Source organism: Lacerta agilis, chromosome 9, assembly GCF_009819535.1.
Source record: "Lacerta agilis isolate rLacAgi1 chromosome 9, rLacAgi1.pri, whole genome shotgun sequence".
In the NCBI taxonomy this organism is placed as follows: Eukaryota; Metazoa; Chordata; class Lepidosauria; order Squamata; family Lacertidae; genus Lacerta; species Lacerta agilis.
In genome coordinates this window covers 16,759,681-16,784,365 of record NC_046320.1, presented here as the reverse complement: position 1 = coordinate 16,784,365, position 24,685 = coordinate 16,759,681, and the positions used below count along the sequence as shown (strand labels likewise).

The window sequence follows — 24,685 nt, the reverse complement described above, 5'->3', positions numbered from 1 at the left end:
ACACACACACACACACACACACACACTTACCCTTTGTGTTCAGTTTTAAAAAATGGATTACCCAGCAAAATGAAGCAAATCATGAAGGCTGATTCTTCCTGATCTGTCGTGTGCATCTCATATAAGAAGCTTAAGTGCAGGATTATCCTTTTTGCATCTTTGAAATAGAGATTGTCACAAATCCTTTTGTCCACCATGTATATATGCACCATATTGAATCAGAGCATATCGTAAATTCTTCAGGTTTTGCAAAATGAACATCCTGGTCCTAGGCATGGACTAAACACTGAGCTTAGTTTTATATTTTTGTTTTTACTTACTTTTGTTGCACTTAAGTGGCAAATCTATAGCTGGACTCTATAGATGAGGGATCATGGAAGTAAATGCTCATCTAAGCAAAAAGGTCCTTCCATCCAGAAAACTGTTCTTCAGAGAGAAGAGTTTCAGACACACAGGTAGCTGAAATTGACAATTGATAATTATTTTAGGAGCAACATACAACTGGGTCCAAGTGGGGCTAGTGGAAACAATGAAAACAATGTTTTTTTTTACAAAGTTTTTTTTTTTACTGTTTTTCCATAGATAGATGGATGGATGGATGGATAGATAGATAGATAGAATGCTAGAAAGTGGGCTTTAACAAAAAAAAAACAAAAAAAAACAATTTGGGCTTCATTTGCACTATGGAAAGGCATCTTAATGCTGTAATTTTACATCAAAATGTGCCTTGGTGTGGGGGCTGCCTAATTACAATTCCCTGAAATTTATTTGGTATGCAAGTGTAAAAAGTAAACAGAGAAATATTTAGATGAGAATTTACAGGTCCACCTACTCTCTCCCATGCTTTACAGGAAAGACATCTGGGGAAATCAATTTGAATCAAGGAGGTCTACCCAGTTGTATTTTTCACCACCCTTCACGTTGGGGTGTGGGTGTTGCACTGCCCTCTACTGCAGAAAATGTTCATCATTTGATTTAAATTGTCAGCGCTTGGAAAACGGTACATTGGTGCATCATATAAGTCCCTTGACTGCTATTAGTTGCTGAAAATTGTCCCTTGCCTCGAGACAGAGATGTCTGGAAGAGATTCTGAGCCCTGATTTATTTTATTTTATCACCTTATTTATTGTTGAGGAGAGGAAGGGGAGAAAAACCTCTTTCCCTTCCCCCAGCCAGTGGGGTATGGTGAGTGGTGATGTCATAGGAGAGGGGTGAGCGGTGAGGGAGTGGGGATGGTGGCTGGCTGGGTGGGATGAGAAGGGATGGGAAGGAGAGGCTGGCCAGCTTTAAAGGAATGAGGGGTGTCAGTGGGGTGGGGTGTGGTGTTGGCAAGAAACATGAGCAGGGGTGGGGGCTCTCTCTCTGTGCGTGTGTGTAGAGGGAGGGAGGGAGATTGCAACAGTCTCTTGGTACTTTGTATAAGGGTTTTATACAAATGCAGTTATTTCTCTAGGACTCATACTTTTGATGTTATTGATTCTATTGAAGTCCATTACGTTTAATGCATCTTTGCTAATTGGCACAGTGAGTTTCATAAAAGATGAGAACAAAACCTTTCAGAACCATTTTAGTTTGTTATTTAAAAGGAAATGTCTATAACTGCTATTTTTTTTTTTTGGCAGAACTGGATGAAATTTGCAAGCAAGGTTGTCCATTCTGCAGGCATCAATCATGTCCAAATTTCAGGAGGATAGCTGCCGTGGTTTCCCCACATGGGCAGCCACTACAGTTTTTATGGTTGGTAAATCACAGTGTCTCTGACTGCTTTGTGGGCAATTGGTCTGAAAATTGCAACCATCAGACAGGTGTCCTGGGGCAAGAAACCGGCCAGTAGGAAACAAATAGGTCTGTCAGTTTTTGTGCTAGCAGCCTTTAAAGTTGATTTTTGATTGGGAAGAACAGAAAGAGATTGTTTTCTGGGTAAAGTCATTGTCTCAGGTTACAAGGTTGACTTGTCTGTTATAATGCAGCTCTTCCTCTGCCCCCTCCCCCCCAATGCAGTGGCTTTTGTTCTCCCTTTGCCCAGACTTCCATCCTGACATTATAGTAAGCTTTTAATAAGTGATATGAATTTCACTTCCAGCAATCACTTATATGTATCTCTCTCCCCCCACCCCCAATTTTCGGCAATGTACCAGATCCCAGATTCCGCTTCATTTCAGAGTTTCTCTATATCCAGTGCATATCACTAGTATAGGGCTACGCATACAGGTTTCTCTGCTGCACACACCAAACACTCATCACAACACGATAAACACATGAACAGGGCTCATTGATTTTGTACCCTTTTTCAGATCTATGATCCTCTTTGAGGTGGGAAGTTCAGCTCTTTATTTCAAATGTAGCAGATTTATATTTTAACTATTATTCTTCTGGCTGTTTTATAATCCCAAACACAGAATTTTAAAAACAATCCCTAACATGGAATTTGCTTTTTTCATGACCAAGACACACAAGTTTGAAGATTTCATTGAGGTATCACAAGGTTTCATCCCTGATAATTCAGTTGCTGTTAGAAAAGATCTGGCCCTTGGAGCAAGGATAATGGAAATATAACCGAGAACACTCTCAGACCATAATCCAATACTAGTTGCATTCCAGGGAGAAGAACCATCATATAAAAGATGGAGGCTACAGGAAGATATATTGATTAATAAAGATACGATAGAGAAAGGTAAGAAAATTATTAAATAATATTTTGAATTAAATTGTAATCAAGATGTTGACTTTAAAACTGTTTGGGATGCAAGTAAGGCAGTTTTAAGAGATTATTTAATCCAGCAAAGTGCATATCAGAGGAAAGTAAGGGAATGTAAGAAATTGGAAATATCTGACAAATTAATAAAGAAAGAAAGAATTGGTTAAAGGCCCAGAAAATAAAGAGAAACTCCAATAGATTAAATTATTACAGATACAATATTCAATGCTTGTAAACCATGAAATAGAAAGGAAAATTAAGTTTGTAAAACAAAGGAATTTTAAATTTGCAAATAAACCAGGAAAGTTACTGGCTTGGCAACTTAAAAAAGAGAGTAGACAAAGAATAATTAATGAATTGATAAAGGACAGAGTACACATAAACAACCCAAAACAAATCAGACAGGAATCTGTGAGGTTTTACACAGATCTGTATAGAAAGAGAAATAAGACTTTAAACATATAGAGAATATAGAGGGAAGTAAGTTGGGAAATATTTTGGAGTGAAAATACAGAGCTATTAAATATGCCCATCTTTATGATGGAAGTACATCAGGTGATAAGCCAGCAGAAATCTGGGAAAGCCCGAGGACCAGATGGGCTCCTGGTGAGCTAAAGTTTCGGGAATCCTTTCCTAAAAACCCCTAAGCATTGTTGTTGGGTTTAATAACAACAGAAGTTACCAAAAAAAGAGAAAAATCTGTTCCTATACGCAGCAACGGCTGTATGTTATTAGCACAAAAGTGGAAAACAGATAAGGTACCGACTAAAGAGGAATGGCACATCAAACTGTTAGAGCATGTGGAGCTAGCAGGGATGACAACTAGAATAAGAAATCAAAACGATGAAAGATATAAGGAGGACTGGATATTGTTTATTGAATATATGGAAAAGTATTATAAGCAAACAATCAACTTAGCAGGATCTCTAAGTAAGGTCTTCAGCAGTGCAAGAAATAAAGTAAATTTGCAAAAGTAGTTGCAATAGACGGGGTGAACCAAGATAAAGAGGTGATAAGAGGAACCATGGAAGGAGATGGGAAGTCGGTTAAGGGATTTATATATTTATTTTGGAATGTATGCAGATTCTTTGATATTCTAACAATGCCACTTGTTATTTACTTTAGAGATACTTTTCTGATAGCACTCTTTTAGTTTATGTTTTGTTGATATGGAATTCATTTAAAAAATGCAAAAAAGATAATTCAGTTGTTGTTGTTATTATTATTATTAAGTTTGTTAGTTGCCCAGGGCAACCCACCTAGGTACATTAAACTCCACCTAGGTACCGGTACATTAAAAACAAGAGGAGAGAGAAATACATTAAAAATATCCCACCCACTTCTAAAAGGCCTGGTTATAGAGAAACAGTTTCATCTGGTGCCTAAAGATATGCAATGAAGGCATCAGGTGAGTATCACTGGGGAGTGCTTTCCACAAGCTGGGAGCCACCCTCTGGACCTCTTGCAAAGGAGGCATGTGAAGAAGGGCCTCAAATGATGATTGCAAGGTCCATGTCGGTTCATATGGGAAGAGGCCATTCTTGGTGTATTGCAGTACTGAGCAGTTTAAGGCTTTATAGGTCAAAACCAGCCCTTTGAACTGGGCCCGGAAACTAATTGGCTGCCATTGCAGCTGGACCAGGATCGGTGCTATATGTTCAAACCTTCTTGCCTTAGTTCAGACCCCTTCCACTTATATGTGAAGCTGATGTTGTTGTTTTCTTAAATCACTATGAATCTCTTTGCATCTAGTTACAATCCAATCTCATTTGCCATTTTGTTGCCCATACAATTCAGTTCTGCTTGGGGTTCCCGTTTTGAGTAATTTGCTATCATCTTCAAATTTGGCTAAGTTACTCCTGACTCCAGATCATTATGAATAGATTGAATAGCCCCTGTCCCAACACAGCACCTTAATCAACTTCAATGTTTACTTCCCTCTATGGACAGGCGCTTTCCTCAGCCCTGCTCAGAACTGGCTCAGTATTTACAAGCTGTTCCAGTGAGTATTCAGAAAAGCAGCTCATTGACTCCCGAGGATTCTCTTCTGGTTCATAATATTGGCACTGATGAAAATCCAATACTGCTTGGTGCAATGCAACTGAGTCACGGTTGTAACAGTATTCCAGGGATCAGAGATCTAAACTGGAGAAGAATGAGCTGGAGAATACCAGCCAGGTTAAGAGGGTGAGTGTATGTGTGGGAGTTCCTCTCCGGCTCCTTTTAAAAAGAGCTCTAGGGGCATAATAATCCATCTTGTTTTTAAGGTAAACATTACAAATCACTGAGTTTCATGTTGTTGTTCAGTCGTTCAGTCGTGTCCGACTCTTCGTGACAAAAAATTATGAAACTTGGTGACATCTCTGTTCCAAGTGCATGTATCTTTGAAGCTTTTTTCAGTGAAGACCCTATCCCTTTTCATCTCATCACATTTCACATAACTGTACAGGTACTATGCACCTACCCCACCCATTTTCTGCTTCATATATAAAGCATTTTATTGGTCATGTTAATGTTTTTGGGAAAGTGCTCCACAAATTCTATTTTGCTTCCTTTAACATTTATCTACACAGTTTTTGCCAGAGATTGTGCCCCTTTTGATTTTCTTCATCTGGGCAAGACTTGCTAACATCCTATGTTTAATCTTTACTGATTTTGTTTAACCTTTTCTAATACTGTTTAAATAGCCTTCAACCATTCTGAAGAGATTTAAGTATCCTAACACTTTCAGTCTCCTTCCTTTCAACTGTTCCTCCATATTAAAGACCTTTTCTTTGATATGGAAAGATATGGAAAGTTTTAAACTGTTGTTAAAAATAAACACAAGGGGGGGGGAGAATTTGAAACTATAATCATAATCACAGCAGCATACAGATACAATAATAAAGATAGGAGTCAATGCAAAAGACAAAATGAATCCAGTGTAATTCAAATGATGTTTTATTGGAATCAGTGGCAGGTAGTAAATCTTGGAGCAGCACCGAGCCTTTCTCCCCAACCCACGGTTCTGTGAAGTTTGAGAGCTTGTTGGCCTACCCTATCAAATGTTTGCTTTAATAAACACTAACATCTGGGCCAAAAAAGAGAAGCTGGTGTTTCCTCTTTTAAATTTTTAAAGAAGGTATAATGCTAGAGTTCCTGGATTATTTTCCATTTACATATGTGTTGAACTTGACAGTACTATGCTCATCATTCCTAAGTAACTGGTTACACGTACATTTCAGAACCAGACCCTGGTCGTAGTTAAGATTCTGTCAAGGGATATCTCTTCCTCTCATTAGCTCCATAAGTCACTGTTCTATGGAGCACTCATGTGTTGTCCAATCTAGAAATGTTGTCTGCTTGCCATAACATGAATGAACATTTACCCAACATGTGGGTAGTTTAAGCCACCCATTATTTCTTATTTAGTCACCTCCCTAATATTTTTCTCCACAGTGACACCACCTTGAGAGATTGGGTTAAAGGTAAAGGGACCCCTGACCATTAGGTCCAGTCGCAGACAACTCTGGGGTTGCGGGTCACATCTCGCTTTACTGGCCGAGGGAGCTGGCGTACAGCTTCCGGGTCATGTGGCCAGCATGACTAAGCCGCTTTTCTGGCGAACCAGAGCAGTGCACGGAAACGCTGTTTACCTTCCCGCTGGAGCGGTACCTATTTATCTACTTGCACTATGACATGCTTTCGAACTGCTAGGTTGGCAGGAGCCGGGATCGAGCAACGAGAGCTCACCCCATCACGGGGATTTGAACTGCCAACCTTCTGATCGGCAAATCCTAGACTCTGTGGTTTAACCCACAGCACCACCCACATCCGAAGAAGAAGAAGAGTAGTTTGGATTTGATATCCCGCTTTATCACTACCCAAAGGAGTCTCAAAGTGGCTAACATTCTCCTTTCCCTTCCTCTCCCACAAGAAACACTCTGTGAGGTGAGTGGGGTTGAGAGACTTCAAAGAAGTGTGACTAGCCCAAGGTCACCCAGAAGCTGCATGTGGAGGAGCGGAGACGTGAACCTGGTTCACTAGATTATGAGTCTACCGCTCTTAACCACTACACCACACTGGCTCTCAATTGGGTTAGGGGGCAATAATATGTTTCCAGTACTATATTATTTTTTAGGCTTAGTATTTCCACCCACGAAGATCACATGATGGTATTTGTTCTCTTTTATGGGATTCCACATACCCTTTGACACACAGAGCTATACTTGCTTTAATATGCACTTCACACTTCTTTCAATAGATTTCATATTGAGGCACAGCTGTATCTCACTGATACTCAGTTATACACACTATATAATATTTCTGCATTCTCTTTTACTACCAAGAAATCCCAATTCCCTATCCTTGGCTTTGAGGCTTTTGGTATAGGAGCACCTAACACAAAAGCTTTGTTGTTGTTTAGTCATTTAGTCGTGTTCGACTCTTCGTGACTCCATGGACCAGAGCACGCCAGGCACTCCTGTCTTCCACTGCCTCCCGCAGTTTGGTCAGACTCATGTTGGTAGCTTCGAGAACACTGTCCAACCATCTTGTCCTCTGTCGTCCCCTTCCCCTTGTGCCCTCCATCTTTCCCAACATCAGGGTCTTTTCCAAGGAGTCTTCTCTATTATTTAATTCAATTCTTCGGCGATCAGCCTTCTTTATGGTCTAGCTCTCACTTCCATACATTACTACTGAGAAAACCATAGCTTTAACTATATGGACCTTTGTCGGCAAGGTGATGTCTCTGATTTTTAAGATGCTGTCTAGGTTTGTCATTGCTTTTCTCCCAAGAAGCAGGCGTCTTCTAATTTCGTGACTGCTGTCACCATCTGCAGTGATCATGGAACCCAAGAAAGTGAAATCTCTCACTGCCTCCATTTCTTCCCCTTCTATTTGCCAGGAGGTGATGGGACCAGTGCATTAATAAGAATTAATTCCTGCTGCATCCAAATTTGTTGCTCTTGGGGGGATTGCATCCAAGCCTAAAAGTTAAGGGGGTATTTTATTATGCATTTGTGAGCATTAGACACACTTGCGTTACGAGTTTTAGACTCCCCCCTGTTATGAGTGTCTGGGTACCAAACACTGCACCCCTGGATTCAGCAAAGGTTAAAATATAAGCCAGGCCAGTTTCTTGAAGAGGTAATGGCATGGGAGATGATCCATTAAGAAGACAAAAGGAAGGTAATGGCCCATTAAGAAATCTACATGAGAGGGGCATCTCTCTCCACCTGTTTAGTTAGTTAGAAAGACAAAAGCTGAGAGTCCTTGGAGTTTTTGCTGGTGTGTCAGGTAGAAGCTGAAAGCAAAAGGCTGCAGGCTGTAAAAGGCAGTAAGCTGGAGTAGAAAGTCAAGAGTACCATGGCTGATTTCTGTTTGGATTCAAGACTGCAACTATTGGATAAGCAAGACCTTTTTGGGTGTTAATGCTGTGAACTCCTCCATCATAGGTTGTATATACTGTATGTGTAAATAAACCATGTTTCATAAAGACACCACAGTCTCCACTGTGCCTCATTTCCAAAAGGAAGCACAAACCCTGGGTAAAGTGCACATGGAACCCCTGGAATCCTGCACCACTCAGAGATTGTGGTGGGGTGCAACAATATTATTCCATTTTATACAATGTTCATGGTTTACTAGATTGATGAAGAATCAGCAGCACTTATGGAGGTCATAATGACCTGTTTTTTTATGGGGAAATACTTTTTTTCTAGTCTTCTGTTCTCTCATCACCAGCATGTTTTATAGCTTCCTGTTATGCTATTTGTGGGGGGGGGGGGAGATGAATGAGAGAGGCAATGGAAGCAGCTCTTTCTATACTTTGCTCACCCCGCTTCTGAGTGCATCTTATGAATGCCAGTCTACATTGCTGCAAGCAAGACCCACTTTACCCTCGTTTGCATTTCATCACCTGGGGGGGGGGGGACAACCAAATAAATAAATAAATCCCGAGACTCCAGAGGAGAGAGATCAAAGAGAGGCAAAGCAGAGGAGAACTGGGTGGCGGAGACCCAGAGAGGCTGAAACAGCTTCTCTGGTGCACATGGATCTGACAAGTGAAAGGCTAAATTAAGCAACAGACCCAGCCGCCGCCTCCTCCTCCTCCTCCAGCCCATCTATTCTCCAACATCTCCAGCAACTGCTGCTAGTGCAAAGCAGGCACCGAGAGAGACGTCCACCCCCACCCCACCGCCACCTTTTCCCTCCCTGCTTCCCGCCGTCCGCCCAAATCTCGTGCCGATGCAAACTTCTTGGAAGAGCACGTTTCTTGGGTGTGTGAGCGGCCGGCCGGGATTGCAGTAACCTGTCTGGATAGATCAGCCAGAAAGGGATGCGCGAGGAAACAGCCGAGCAACCGCCAAGGGGCCTGGGGGGTGGCGAGCAGCTGCAATTGGGCAGCAGTGGGAAGCGCAACTCTCCCCACCGGCCTCCCCATCTCTCTCCACCCCCCCACTCAGGTTTAGTTGGGAGGTTAACCCCGCTGTCTCTGCCCGCTTTGCCACTGGCTAAATGGGTAGGAGTGGGGGTGGGTGGGTGGGAACGGCGTCGGCTGCTTCCCTCACAGGGAGACGACGCTCGCCTCAGGCGGGCCGGGCCGTTGCCACGCGAGCTAGAACCACGCACGCCGGGGAGGCGTCTACCTCACCCTCACACAACCAAAAGGACCACCTCCACCACCCCCAAAAAAGCCCCGCCAGACGGCGACTCCACCGCCGCCCGGTTGCTAGGCAAGGAGTAAGGCTGGGGGGGTGGGCGATACGACGCCTTGCGTTAGGGCCCGGTCGAGCCAACGCGCTGCCACTCGCCCCGCTCCCGTGTGCCTCGGGGCTCCTTCTGCCCCGCGGTGCTCCAGCTGCAGCGGCGCCGGCAGACCACAAACGGCTCTTTCCCCTCACGGTGTCTCTCCCTCTCTCTGCGGCTCCGCCCACTCACTGTGCCCCCCCCCCGCACGCCCCCCCCCCTCCTCCCGCCTTTCCTCGCTGGAGCCCCCCGGGGCGCGTGCCAGCTGCATCCGCTGCCTGCGCGAGCACGCGTTTGGCGCGCTCGCCCTCACTCCCTCACACACACACGCACGCGGTCGCACACACGCAGAGAGAGAGAGAGACATACCCATATACCCGGACTGACTGACTGACTGACTGACTGCTACTGCTCGCCTGCTTTGCGCGCGCGCGCACATGCACACACACGCGCGCGCGCGCACACACACACACACGCAAACACACCGCTGCTCTGGGTCCGCTTCTCTTCGCAGGGGCTGCTGCAGTCGTCTGGAAGCCTCCCCCCCTCCCTCTGCCAAGTTTCCTTCTTCTTGAGCTCCCCCCCACTCTCCGGAGCCTCGCTAGGGAGGACTCCCTCCTCAACCTCGCCAAGTCCTTATTAATATTATTATTATTATTATTCTTTATGTTTTGGCTGCTCCTTTGAGCGCCTCCTGGTGCTCCCAAGGTAGGCTCCCCACTTGCTCTCCCTCCCCTCTCTGTCCCTCTCCCTCCTCCCTTGGAATGAGTGGAGAGTGAGTGGTTTCGAGGGGTATGTACAAGAATGAAAAGGAGATTTGTGTTTATGCGTGGTTTGCATTGGGGGTACCGGGGGGGGGGTAGAGGATGCTTTGGCTTTGAACCTTTCCTTCCCCCTTCAGCCTATTTGAGTGAGATATTTGGAAAGGGGGGGGGGGAGGTTTCTGCAACTTTGGGCTGCACCGTGACTGTTTTCGTTGTTGTTGTTTGTGAATTCCGCCTCTCTATGAATTCTCTCTCTGGACATCTATCTCCATGACTGTGGCAGTTATTATCTTTAAGCAGCTGTCAAACATGTTCAGCATTCGGAAAGAGCTGGACTGCTTCGGTTCACAGCAGTGTCAGCGAACCCCTTTTCAAATGCCTCTCTCCACCCCCCACTCCCCACCCCCGCCACATCTTCCTAAAAAATTTTTTTCTCTTGAAGATGTAGCGAAACCAACCAAGGAATTACTGATGGACTTTTTATATATATATATATAAGAAAAAGATAGGGGGAAGTCTTGTATTTCTTTATATTGCATGGGAATGAGGAGGAAAAGCTACGTTTTGCTGCATCTGCTCATATGTCAGTTTTGATTATGCACTGCATGTAGAACAACACATGATCTGGGAGGAGGACAGAGATGTAATAACTTGTTACTGTGGGGTGGTTGTTGTTTTTTAAAGCGGGGGAGTGCTTCAGCGACCCATGGATCCAAAGTCTTCATTGAAGTGGCATATTTTTGTTGGTTTAAACTGAAGGCATCGCTTGGTTGGAAACTGATTCAAAGCCAAGTGTTTTTTCTCTCTCTCTCTTCCTCCTCTTACATCGTTAGGAAGAGGAAAGGAAGCAGCTATGAAGAGGAAACTGATGTTCTACATGATGCAGTTGGTTCTTCTCGTTTTCTTGGCGTGCTTCGCTGCAAGGTGAGAGGAGGTTCTGCTTCTTGATCAACAGCAACAGAGATTGCCTTGTTTGCTGCTAGTTAGGGTTCCCGTGCTCCTCTCATGTACACTGGGGTATGGACAAGAAAGCTGTTATTTAAATATAAGACCAGTTGGTACTCAGCACAGGTGAAGTAAAGGAGGAAGTCCTGAGGTTGTTGAAATGTTAATAACTTGTGTTAAACAAGTCTTTCTAAAAACCAAATGACAGTTTTGTGATTGCCTCTGGAAAGAAGAGCACTATACGATCTTTATGTGCAGCCTTTGAAGCTATGCAATGTTTTCTGGAGTCATTGTGTCACTCTAGTTATATCACGCCAGTCCTCATGGAGAATAAGGAACAGGAAATAAACCAAAACACTGAAGATAATGGGATATTTTGCATGTGGACGTGGGTTGGAATGGGGAGTATTTTTGGTCAACATAACAGAACACGGAGACATTTAATCTTTAAACCTCTAGGTGGAGATAGTATACAATTCCACAATCCCATAAAATAAAACAATAACCTGATTCATTAATCAACTTTTGATGTTGCTTAATAAACTATGCCTGTATATCTAAAATGATAGCATTATAAGAGGCAAGTTAAAATGCATGCTTAGGTTTGGTTTTACCTGGCACCTCTATGCATCCAATTAATGATGATTTCTAACTTCATTTTGCTCATAGATCACAGCTTGGGCTGCAGTAGCATTCTGACTATAACATATTTCTGTATTTTATTTTCCTCAAAATCATAAGAAACTCATCTGATAGTGAAAAGCAATGCATCCGATTTTAGCCAAGTAATTGGCAATATATTTCAGTGGCTAGAATTAAATGCTGATTTTAGGTTTTGATGTTTTCGGTTTATCTAGCCAGGAAGGATGCTGCAGTATTAGTTAAGCCACAGTGGGCCTGGTCCTTTTACTCAAGTGAGTAAGTCTCATTGCTGCCAAGGAGTCAACATGTGTACCTAAAGACTACTACATTCTTCTATAATTTTCAGGATTAGACTCTAATAGGATTATGAGTGTTAGTTTTTGTCTAATAATTTGCCTACAAAACTAGTATTTCTTTAATACTGGTAAAATACCTACTTGTATACAACATGCAAGTACTAACAATAATATTTTAAATCTTATTGACAGCTCACATGTGAAATACTAAAGTCAAATAATTACTTGTTAGAGAAGGGTCCTGAAATACCACAAACTGCAAAAAACAACAACCCATAAACATTTAAATGCTTTGTCCATGTTGTTGAATATTCCTATTTTCTTAATTTCTCAACAATGTTTTATCCATATAAAAGTAGTATTGTCTTACTTGATTATTTATTTTGTTTTAGTTCAAACTGTGCTCACGTTACAGAAATTGCCTCAGAAGGAGGATAGCATTAATCATGCATTCCAAAAAAAACCCAAACCCAAATGTCATGAATAACTGTAGATTGTTGGGGGGGGGGGAAACAATGTATATCACATTCTTTTTATGCTAGCTGAATACTTGGAACTTGTATGAAAGGGGAATCTAAGCATCATAAATTTCAAGCAAAAATTTGGTTGTTACTGTAAGGTTCATGGGAAAGAGACGTACTGGAAGCAAAACTGACGTCCAAAGAAATACTACGAGGCCTTGGTTTGGATTTTCCCAGTTTAAGAGACATTCACTTTTCAGCACCAGTCTTAAGTGGACAACAAATGAAGAAAGTCACGGTGTTTGCTGCTGTTTTTCGGAATGGGGTGAAGGGGGATCAGATTACTTTTCATTCCCTTTTTTTTCTTCCATGGCATCTTCAAAACTGAATTTTAAGCTTTTTTCTTCTTCTTTGCCCCCAGTGTTTATTATCCTGGAAATCCATTGAATTAATATTTTTACCACTACTGCTACAATAATTTAACAGGATTCGTTTTAAGATACATACATATTTTAGACTCTCTTGTGGTTTGCTGCCTTTCTATTTCATTGCAACTACCCATGGTTTACAAACATCAGGAGCCAGTTTTATCATGACAGCTTCTCTCCGTGTCTTGTGTGCTACGTGGTCACTGAGTGAAAGCATAGTCAGAATGCCTTCTCAGAAGATGGCAAAGGTGGTCCAGGATGAAAACCATGCCTTTCACATCCTGATATGCCTTCCCATGCAAGTGTTCATTATAAAGAAACAGCTGCAGTATTTTGTTTAATTGTATTTAATGATACAATTGTATTTCCAGTGTTCGTTCCCTGCTTTGCTACAATGTTTCTTGGAAAAGGAAGTGGGTAGCAGGAGGTCCTGACTGACAGTGATCCAATTCTTGGAAGGACCTGAACTTTTATTAGAAGAGCTGTGGCTTAGTAGTAGAGCATCTACTTTGCATGCAGAAGGTTCAATCCCTGCACGTATCTCTAGACTGGGATGGCAGAATCCCCAGTCAGGGCAGACACCATTGAGCTAGATGGACCAATGACCTGACTCCATAAAAGGCAACTTCTTGTGCCCCATGGTGTATTGGGCTTAGTGGACAAAGATCTACTCTTGAGTTTGCTATTGCAGGTTTCACCTTACTCCGTGCTTCAGGTATTGCAGGTACATACAACTGGATGCATCTCTTGTTTGCAGCAAGTGTTGGCTTGCAATCAATCCTCAGAGAAGTTGTAAGAAAGTGGACAAAAGTAATATGGGTTGCACCAGTGATTTTGCCACTATTTTCAATTGGAAGAAAGAGAAAAAGCATACCCAGCTGGGGTGGGGATTTAAATATCTAGTAGGAAAGTTTTTGGATAGGCTTGGCTGAAGAAGCAAGCATACATAAAACAGAGAAGGACATGGCGAATGAATAAGAAAAGGGAAATGATAAATATTAACATTGCTCACATGATGAAGGGTGGTGGCTAAAGTTGGGTCCTAAAAATGAAAAGCTGAAGAACGCTGATTATTCTCTAAGAAAAAGGTGGCATTTTCAAATAATTTGTATTAAATGCATACACACAATATTCAAAGCTAATCAATACTAACAGTGTAGTAAATGTACATAGAACATACTTAACACTTTTTTTTTTTAAATGCCTGTTTAGATCAGCATCGGTTGACCCCAATGAAGATGAAGCAAAAAATAACATCACCATCTTTACAAGAATTCTAGATAGGCTTCTGGATGGTTATGATAATCGTCTGAGACCTGGATTAGGAGGTAATGAATAACACTTCATTTTGAAAAACAAAAGACCTCATTGGGTAATTAGAATTCTGGTGCTTAACATGTTGATAATTTTGCCTGAGAATATTGACCTGTTCTTCAACCCAAAACCTGGTGGTGTCTACTATTTTGACACTAGGTTCAGGAAAATTGATTCTGGCATCTAAACATTTGAAATATATTTATATTTCTGAAAGTGTGACATTTTTGTAGCATTTGATGTTTGCCATTTTGTTCATAGCCTGCATTATTTTGATTGTTTTTTTTAAAATAAGAAAATAGTTTTTACAAAGGGATTTTATGTTACAAAACAAATAAACAGGGAAAGGTACATCCATTTGGTTTTGACTGCACAGGAGATCATTACAGCTGAGTAGTCCTATATAAATAGTATAATCACCCTAAGGGTCTGATGTGCGTACTTTGTATTATACAGGGGTCAAGCCTCTGACCATTAAACCACCACTGAAATCATTGGAAGGATTCCCAATAACACCATGGTGAAATAACAGTGTGGTTTTTCTTCTCCTTTATAAGCATTTGTTAAGGTCAATAAATGGCAGCTCTGTTATGGGTTACCTTTGCCTGAGCTCAGAAAGAAAGAGGATGAAATTTGGAAATGGCTCCTACAAATTATTTACATGTCCGTCTTTCTCCTAGATGTCAAACAACTTTTCTTTTTAAAAAGCTAAATTTACTTAATGGCAACCTATCTCGTGCTATTCAATCGCCTCCATCAATTACAATGGTTAATAAATAGTGTATAAAAATAATAGCTAATGGCACAGACTGTTCAAGAAGATCAACTAAGTCACTGTGGGACCTGTTTATCCACAGCAGGATGTTGAGGTTACCCAAACCTCTTTCATCTTGAGGACACAGAGCTGCTTGTGCCATAGATTCAAGATCAAAACTATTTTGAGCTAGAACTGCAAAGCTTGGTGTCAAAGCATCAGGTTCCTCAGATTCTTGTCACAGGCTGCATACCGCAGGTAAAGATCCACATAACAAGAGCCCTTTGGCTCTCACCTCTTCTTCAAGCAGCTCTCAGATACATACATACATACATACATACATACATACATACATACATACATACATACCTGCAGGGTGACAGGAGCAAGACAAATAAACTCAGCTTCCAGCTTCAAAGTGTTTCCACTCCTGCCCTTTCCACACCACCCTCTGGCCCAAGCAGCTCTCAAATAAATGCAAGGCAGACTGTTGATGGCAGCCCTGGAAACAGCAGTCATCCCCAAAAGCAAAGCGGGGGGGGGGGGACAGAATACAGTTGCAGCCAGCAGAAGAGTCTATGAGCAGAAAAGAGCTCCTGCTGTTGTTCTTCATCCTTGTGCCAGGATCAAAAGCAAAGCAACCCAGTCAGCACAGTTAGCTGAAACAAGCTAATCAACCCCAGCTAAGTAGTTTTCAAATGGTTCCAAGGAGTCTTAGTGTTCCTCAGAAGTTTTATCAGGAGTTCCTCAATGTGAAGATGAATAAAGCTTCCCTCAAAGACAATTGCCCACCACCACTATCAATTCCTCCCTTGCAACAAACAGCTGCAGAGTCATGCTGGGTGTGTTCTCTTGAACGCTCTTAATTCTCATGAAGCAATGGTGACACTCAAGATATATGGCCCGCACTGCACTTGACCTGAGTACGAACACTCATGTGGCCTTCCAGATGTTACTCCTTTCATTCTTTGCCATTAACCATGCTGGTTGGGGCTCACAGGAGTTGGCATGAAACGTCCCTTCCCCGGTGTACCAAAGACACAAATCCGTTTACTTTAAAATGAATGACTTACTGGTGCTTATGAAACCATTACAGTTGCTGTGAGATGTAAAATAGTAAGCATAAAAGATACTTTTAAAAAATGCAGTGTAGCTTGTTTGTTGTGAGTTCATCTTGAATATATCCAAAAGCCGAGAAGCTTGCTTACCACAATCCGCAATCAGAAACGTACAAGAGGACTATCTGTCCCCCACCAGATGCTGGGTTCACCAGCTGTTATAATAAAATGCAGGGGTGAAAGCTGTTTTTTGGGAAGTACTTAAGTTGCAATGAATGAGCATGTCAAGATGATGATACTATAAATGTGCAAGGTGGGCAAAAAGGGATAATGATCATATAATCACTTCTGCTATGCTGGCTTAAATTAAATTTAGATAAATTGCTATGGTTAGGTGAATTTTCTAACCCAGGGGTACTAAAAAAAATAAAACCTGAAATGAAATGCCAACTCCTTATATATGAACCTTCATTGGTTTTGACCCCCCCCCCCCCGCCTTATTGATGGAAATCCTGCAATGAAATCTAAACAGAAAAATTGTAAACTATCTCACTTAGATGCAGTCTCTGGAGCAGTTTTGCTGAGAATAGAACTGAAACCAACAAGTGCTATTTTTATGCGAGTAGGCGAGGCAAAAGCTATTCTGCATGTGCTGGAAATGCATGGCATTTAGCATGGGGGGGGGAAACAAACCAGAATATTTTGTTGGTGCACAAATTTGAAATACTGGTAGCTGATTGATTTCTTCTTTGATGATGGATGAATATAGAAAACCAGTTCTCCTTGTGGGGAAGCTTCCTCATTCTTTTCTTAGAAGTGTGCCAAAGCATGTTACAGTGCAGCAGTATAGATGACTATGCCTGTTTTTGTAGTATTCTGTGGTTGTTTTTGCTCACTCCAGTTACCAAGTAGTTCTGTTGCCATGGAGAACTGATGTATTCTTCCATGTATTGCTGCAGTACGGCTTTGTCACAACTTCCTGGTTCTTTGTTTAAGAAAGTAGATGGTTTAATATGTTCTCACAGTCTTAATATTTTGTTCATACTGATAATGGTGTTACTACAAAGGGCTCAGTAATTTCCTGCCCCCCCCCGGTCTCTTTGGATTTATTCTCTTTACGCTGGGAGGGGGACACCCAGTTTCTTTATAAAACAAAAACAAAAAACAGAACCCTGCCTTACTGTTAAGTTCTAAAGCTAGATATTTTGTGCTATTCCAACTATTCATGGCAAAAATTTAAAATTGTGATTGAGATGGATGTGTGAATATGTGCACACCCAGGCCTAGCACTACCATCTGGAGGTGCCAGACGAATGTCTGACACCAGTATGGAGCTCAACACTGAATAAGTGCCCCGCTTTGGCCTTCTTGGTAGCTCCAATTGTAACCACCATCTTTATTTCCATGAAAATGCATTTATTTTATTTAAAACATTTAGACCCCACCTTTTCTGTAAAAAAATAAATAAAGTGCGAGTGGCAACGAGAAGTTTTTTTTTTTAATGCCCATAGCAGCTGAATACAAAAAGACACAGGGCAGCTTTTAAAACAACTACAGAGCAATCCTAATTCCAGGGTGGAGCAGCGTAGCCGCACTGCATCTGTAGCCCCATTGCTCACACTGACCAGGGTGAAGGTTGGGTTGGGAGGCAAAACCCTGCTATGTGCTGTGCCAGCCTTGAGCTTGCATACTGGCCAGGCTCACATTCAGCACATTGCTGTCAAGTGGTGGCAGTAGGGATGGCTCAAGTTCCAGTAGATCAGGCTTCATCAACCTTGGCCCTCCAGATGTTCTGAGACTACAATTCCCAGCATCCCTGACCACTGGTCCTGCTAGCTAGGGATCATGGGAGTTGTAGGACATGAACATCTGGAGGGCCGAGGTTGAGGAAGCCTGCACTAGATCTTGGGCTGGGTCCACCCTCATGATGCCTAACTTTGGAGCTTTCCATGGATGACCAGTAGGGATTTCAGCAGCAGTAAATCTACCCACCATGTTTGTGGAAGGTGAAAGGGGGAGCATTACATTGGAGGCATGGTAGAGGCCACCAGAGGTTGACAGAGCTGTTTCTTCCCCCATCCAACCACACACAGATACATCACCAGCATGCTTAATCAGGGGTTTAGCTGTAGTCTTAAGAAATCACCAGAGCAATGAAAACAGTTCAGTACAACAAACTTAAAATACCAAAACATATCAGTACAGGACGTAAAGGCCCTTCATGGCCAGAAAGGCTTCCTAAACAGGATGGTTTTAGTTAGAAACTCAGATATATAATCTAGGCGCCAAATGGCTCCTCACACCAAGGTTACAGTCACCAAAACAGAATGTCTAGTTGCCATTTTTGTGCAAGTCTTATTTTTCAAATGATGAGCTGATTGTGATTGATTATCAGTAAAACATATGGCTAGTTCAGATGACAACCTTGATCTAGGTTAAGAGCTTTGAGAAGTTGAAGAAGATCCAGGGACAGTCCGCATTATATATTGGTCTGTTCTGACCTCTTTTTCTTAATGGCGATGCAAACCATTCATAACGTAAGACTATTCTTCACAACTGTGAGCAGGGCAGGGTAAGTGAACCATAGAATTATAGAATTATACAGTTGGAAGGGACCCCAAGGGTTGCCTAGTCCAACCTCCTGCAATGCAGGAATCACAGCTAAAGCACCCATGACAGATGACCATCCAACTTCTGCTTAACAATTAACTATAACATTTTTCACTGCTCTTGCTCAGGCTGCACAGGGAAAAAACACATTTTGGTTCCTGAAATTCATTCTTATGGTGCAGATAAAACATAACTGATAGAATTCTACAGGATGAGGTATTAGTGTATGAAAACAGTCAAGATCCAATGATCCCCAGGCATGCACCTCTAGACGGTGGAGCTGTCAGGCACCATCCTGGCACCCAGCTGTCTCCACTTTGTCGCAAGTGGCAGATAGTGAGCTGCAAAATGTGCCTGGCACACTGGTTTGAGCCCAGTGAAAAAGGAAAAAAAAACAAGTGTGGGTAAATTGTCCCCGAGAGGTTCCCCATTTAAGTTGAAAGAGCTTCTCCAACAACTTTAACCTTAGCCCTGTTTATATAATATGTCGTTGTTATAAACAAGTAAGATAAAAATCTGTTATTGTGATTCATGTGCATGACAATGAGCATATGATCTGTAATAAAAAAAGGAGGGGGAGTGTCCCTGTCCTAAGGGTTTTATAACCTAACTTTCAGTTGTAGACAGAGCATCAAAGGAAGGAAAGGAAAGAGGGTCATGGGAAACATGGGGCTGATATGAGCAAAACACAGTTATATGGAAACTTAGTTTCAAGGGTTGGTGGTAGAGGGATTAGGCCAAAAAATGCATGGGGAAAACGGTTTTGAGGAAGAAGTTAGGCAGGCGGGGATTAGGTGTTCTTGAAGGAAGTTCTAGGAATCAAGGGCAGCACATATTAACATGTGAAAGCAAGTACTTTATATTAATATGAGAAAAAAATGAGTGGTATGCTAATTTGCTTTGATTGTAAAGTGGTTCAAAAAAATTCTGCACAGCTGTTCTCAAAATGGTGGCACTGGAATATAAAGGGGATATAGGAAGGGTAGACACTGCTTATGGATGGTACAGTCTACAGAATCTGCCACCTTTTGGAGCGTAACTGCAAGAGTGCATGTGAAAAGTAGGAAATCACTCATGTCTAAATTAATCACTGTGAAGGAATTCTCTTGTAAGTTTCCCACAACCAGAACCCTTGCTCTGCTTGCCTATAGTAACTCTCACTTTAAGTTGATATCTTGCTTCTGCAGTATGAAGAAGAAACACAGGACTCAGCTATACAGCTGCAAATAAAATGTTTTAAATGTGTTGTAAAGTGCAATATACAAATGTGACACTAGATGTGAGCCATGTCAAATTCAATGTATTTTTCAAAACGTTTTTTTTATAAAAAAAAAATCACAGCATTAATTTTTTTAAAAAAAATATGTGTGTAGATTCCATCACAATTAATTGGTTCAGGTGTAAACTAAAATGCTCATGACAGCCAGTAAACTAGAATTCACTGTTGAAAAGCCAGTATGTTTTTGGAAGCAACTTGGTTGTTGTTTTTTAACTTTTGCCCACATGGCCTATGGCTTAGGAAGGCTTGCTTTGCTGCTGTCTGTGTTGTGTTGCATTATACACAAATTACTAGGAGTGTGGTGGAGTCTCCTTCTTTGGAGGTCTTTAAGCGGAGGCTTGACAACCATGTGTCAGGAATGCTTTGATGGTGTTTCCTGCTTGGCAGGGGGTTGGACTGGATGGCCCTTGTGGTCTCTTCCAACTCTATGATTCTATGATTCTAGGTGTCACTGTGAGATGGAAACTTGAACGTGAAATGTCTCCCAACTGATAAAATGCATATTTTGATAATGTATGCCAGGGTAGCCAACATAGGAGCCTCAGGATGTTTCAGGACTACATTTCCAGTCATTCCAGATTGTTGGCCATGGTGGCTGGGGCTGATTGGAGCACAGCAACATCTGGAGGGGACCTCATTGATTGTCCCCTGTCTATGGCCCTATGCTGTAAATTCTATCTTTGAGTAGGCAATATGATTCTTTTGAAAAATGGGATTAGCTGCATTTTGCTGATTTATTTTCTCCCTAATCATAACCCTTCAGAAGAGAAGTCCAATAGTTTTCCCAAACAATAGACCATCATCTTTTCCTTACTATATGTATACATTCCTCTTATGCCTTGCTGCTGTTTGTCTTCATAGACAAATTTGTCTCTGGCAGATGAGAGGTGATCACATGTTGAAGCAAACAGATGAAAATGTCAAACTGGGAAGTTTATAGAATCTGTATAATAAGTTCTGAATATACATTTTCATTTTTGCCATTGACTATTTTTTTTTTAATGAAAGCGCCTCAGCCTCCAAGCAGCTGTGTAAGATACAATGGCTGAACTGTTCGGTTGCTCTACAACACACTGACTATGCAATAACCTGTTTATAACAATAGGCAAGGCATTTTGGAACTAAATTACTAAATAGTCTAATTATTTCTAATTATATGATTCTGAGAATTGCCATCTTGTTCTGTGTTTTGCTCATGTTCTTTAATACATGACTTATTTTATTTTTTAATCAGCTAATAGAGGGAAGACGTATTCTTGGTTTTTTTTTACACTTACTCAAAATCCATCAAAGCCAGTTTTATGAAACTGGTTGGTGATACGTAATTCCTCCAATATTTATCTAGTGAAAAACATTGTCTAAGAAAAGATTAGATGTGTTCAAGCGTAGGATATATCTGTCCATTGCTAACAGTTAAGAGAACACTCTACATTCAGAGATGGTGTACTTCAGAGTACTTGATGCTTTGGGCATGCAAAATGGAGCAGCAATTTCCATCATGCTCTCTTGTGAGCTTCCTATGGGCATTCGGGACAATTTGTGTCACAGTTCTAGACTCTTGGTGTGGTCAGAAAAAGGCATTTTTGTTCCAGAAATCCTGGTATGAAGTAATTGGTTGCAAGCATGCTGCTGTGCACGAGGCCTTCAATGTTCTACACATGGTTAGTGCTGGTGCTGTCAGCTTTGATGATGCCAAACATTTTGAAATGAATTTGTTGTCCAAGCTGATATCAGTGTACGTATAGATCCACCTGAGGAATCCAAAACTAACATTCGAAGTTAAGGAAGACATAGTGAGAAAGAGGTTGGCTGTACAAAGGTCCACACATTTAAATTAACAAAAAGGTGTGTGTAAAGTTTAGCATTGCATGCCTACATGTTGTTTTAGTCAAATCTGTGCTGCAGAAGCTGATGGGTGAATTCAGAAGTTATTTTCCTGAAATGTCACACTTTTTACTTTTACAATATTGCTAATTTTAGAACTAACAAATGAAGCCAGCTTTAAAAGCAATTGTATCTTCCTCTTTTACACATTTTTTTTAATGGCCTATAATATGATCAAAATACTTTTGCTCTAGTTGAAGCACTGAAATAAGATTACACACCGATTTATGAGTTGCGGTGTACTGATCAATACAATATCCAGTTCCTAAATAGACGTATTAAAATTGTTCAAAGGAATATGATCACTGAAGTTGATTTCCTTAAGTGAGGTTTTCCAGAATAGGATCTGCAAGCTTTCTAAAGATGGGATTAGTACTGTATACACTGATCTAATGTTGTGCTCATGCTGACCTCTAGTGACAGGAAATCCTTCACGTGAACGGCTATGATAAGACAAGTGTGGGCTTCTTTTATTACAACCACAGTTAGCTAGGCGTGACACATCTCTACAACAACTAGGATCACAGTCAGGCAATATTTACTAACCTGCTAATACTATTTCTTCAGTAAGGGAAAAAATATTAAATTCTATTCTTGTCACTATCGTTCACTTTCAAGATGGAATCAATCTCAATAAAAGCAATAGAGCTGTGATTCTTTATACATTTAACTGAGTGTATGGCCTATTGAACATAATGGGATTTACTTCTGAGAAAACATGCATAGGATTGCATTGCTAATGTACTATAAGACAATGCTGTAACATACCCTCCAACATTTCTCTGTTGACAATAAAGTTGTCCTAAGGAAGAGTGGCACATTCCAGGATCAATTCAGAATCCAGAATGGCTTCTGTAAATCTGGGGCTGTCCCTTGAAAATAGGGACACTTGGAGGGTCTAGCATAAGTATGTGAAAAAAGTTCAAAACATCACTGACAGGCACAGAAAGCTGTAATGAAAGCTCAGCAGGAAGTAAACAACAACAACATTCTGTCATACAAGCCAGAATCACAACAAAATTGTATAGTGGTATGTCATCAAAGGATGGGTCATCTGGGCCTCTTGGAGCAAACTGCCTTATATAATGTTGTTGTTCAGTCGTTCATTCGTGTCTTATGGACCAGAGCACGCCAGGCACCCCTATCCTCCACTGCCTCCCGCAGTTTGGCCAAACTCATGCCAGTTGCTTCGAGAACACTGTCCAACCATCTCATCCTCTGTCGTCCCCTTCTCCTTGTGCCCTCCATCTTTCCCAACATCAGGGTCTTTTCCAGGGAGTCTTCTCTTCTCATGAGGTGGCCAAAGTACTGGAGCCTCAACTTCAGGATCTGCCCTTCCAGTGAGCACTCAGGGCTGATTTCTTTAAGGATGGATAAGTTTGATCTTCTTGCAGTCCATGGGACTCTCAAGAGTCTCCTCCAGCACCATAATTCAAAAGCATCAATTCTTCGGCGATCAGCCTTCTTTATAGTCCAGCTCTCACTTCCGTACATTACTACTGGGAAGCCTTATATAATACCACTTGGTTATCTACTCTTAGAGGCAATGGCTTTACAATGTCTAAAGCAGAGATCTTTCCCATCAGCTGCGATGTGACCTCCTTGAATTTGGGGCCTTTCATTTTAAAATACATATGTTCTACCTTATACATAATTGGAGAAGCCCCCTGGTTCAAATTAATAGGTCTGTTGCCATCGTAAGTAGTACCTAATGGATGTTCCTTGATTCACTTTACTCCATCCCGGTTAAACTCTGTTGATGTGCCTATGCTATTTCTCAAACTTCAGTATGGCAGTATTGCCTACTGAGCATTAGGCAAATACGCTTTCAGCCATCCCACTTTGTATTAAAGGAGCTAATATTTTTATTTCACAGCCAAATTGAACAGGGGCCAAGTAGCCACAGTAAATCTTGGAATTATATATCAGTATAAAATGGAAGTTAGTTAGCCACAAATACACCAAGAAGAAACACATTTCTATTTCTCATCTTTTGGGGGGGGGAGATATAAAATTGCAGTTCTGAAGGATTATAACACTCTTTATCTTGTTGATGAGATAGGCACACTGACATTCTAAAGAGGATATTTATTTTTGATCTACAACCCTGATCCCAAACATATTTATCGTAACAGTTACAGGTAGATAGCCGTGTTGGTCTGCCATAGTCAAAACAAACAAACAAACAAAAATCCTTCCAGTAGCACCTTAGAGACCGACTAAGTTTGTTCTTGGTATGAGCCTTCGTGTGCATGCACACTTAGTTCCAGTGTCTTGCTTCCTGGTATGTTTAAGCATACTTCTTTGTACATTTGTGGTACATGTATATCACAGCAATATGCTGTCCACAAAACTTCGTAGGAAAATGTCTTAGAAAAAGACTGTAATACCTTTCAACAAGCTTCTGCCAACTGCATGATTCTCTTTGTTAACTTTTGAACATTAGTTCTATGTGAAGTGAACATGGAAGTCACCAACAGCAACAGTGTACCACTCTTCCCTGACTCCCACAGAGCCCCATGCCACACTGAAATTTGGCTTAAAAGAATTATTATCTTGTAGCCAATAGAATATCTTGTGCCTTGCTCTGTGGTGCCAACACCAGTCTCTCCAGTTTGCAAATGGAGCCGGAAAGGTTGATTTAACAATATTTTGCACATGAAGCTTTTCATTATCCTTGTTTTCCTCACCATTTCAAATTATCTGATCTATTTACTGTGGTGCTTGCAAATTGCTACATGCACAGCCACACTCACAAATTTGCCAGATGGGCATTGCACATAGTGAACTGATTCAGAAGGAAGTTTGGGAGGGGGGAATCTG

General features: G+C 41.4%; 1 protein-coding gene across 2 annotated transcripts in view; it reads left to right on the top strand.

Moving 5' to 3' along the window:
• Positions 1 to 9,881: 9,881 nt before the first annotated feature.
• Positions 9,882 to 24,685, top strand: part of GABRA2 (gamma-aminobutyric acid type A receptor subunit alpha2) — a 69,951-nt gene continuing 55,147 nt past the window's right edge. The window contains exons 1-3 of one of the 2 annotated variants that reach the window (XM_033160728.1): positions 9,882 to 10,135; positions 11,025 to 11,115; positions 14,176 to 14,291. In XM_033160728.1, the coding sequence (XP_033016619.1) occupies positions 11,045 to 11,115; positions 14,176 to 14,291 (187 nt within the window). In that variant the 5' untranslated portion in view covers positions 9,882 to 10,135; positions 11,025 to 11,044. Of the gene's footprint in view, positions 10,136 to 10,930; positions 11,116 to 14,175; positions 14,292 to 24,685 lie in introns of those variants that run through there. The other variant, XM_033160729.1, reaches the window with a different exon arrangement.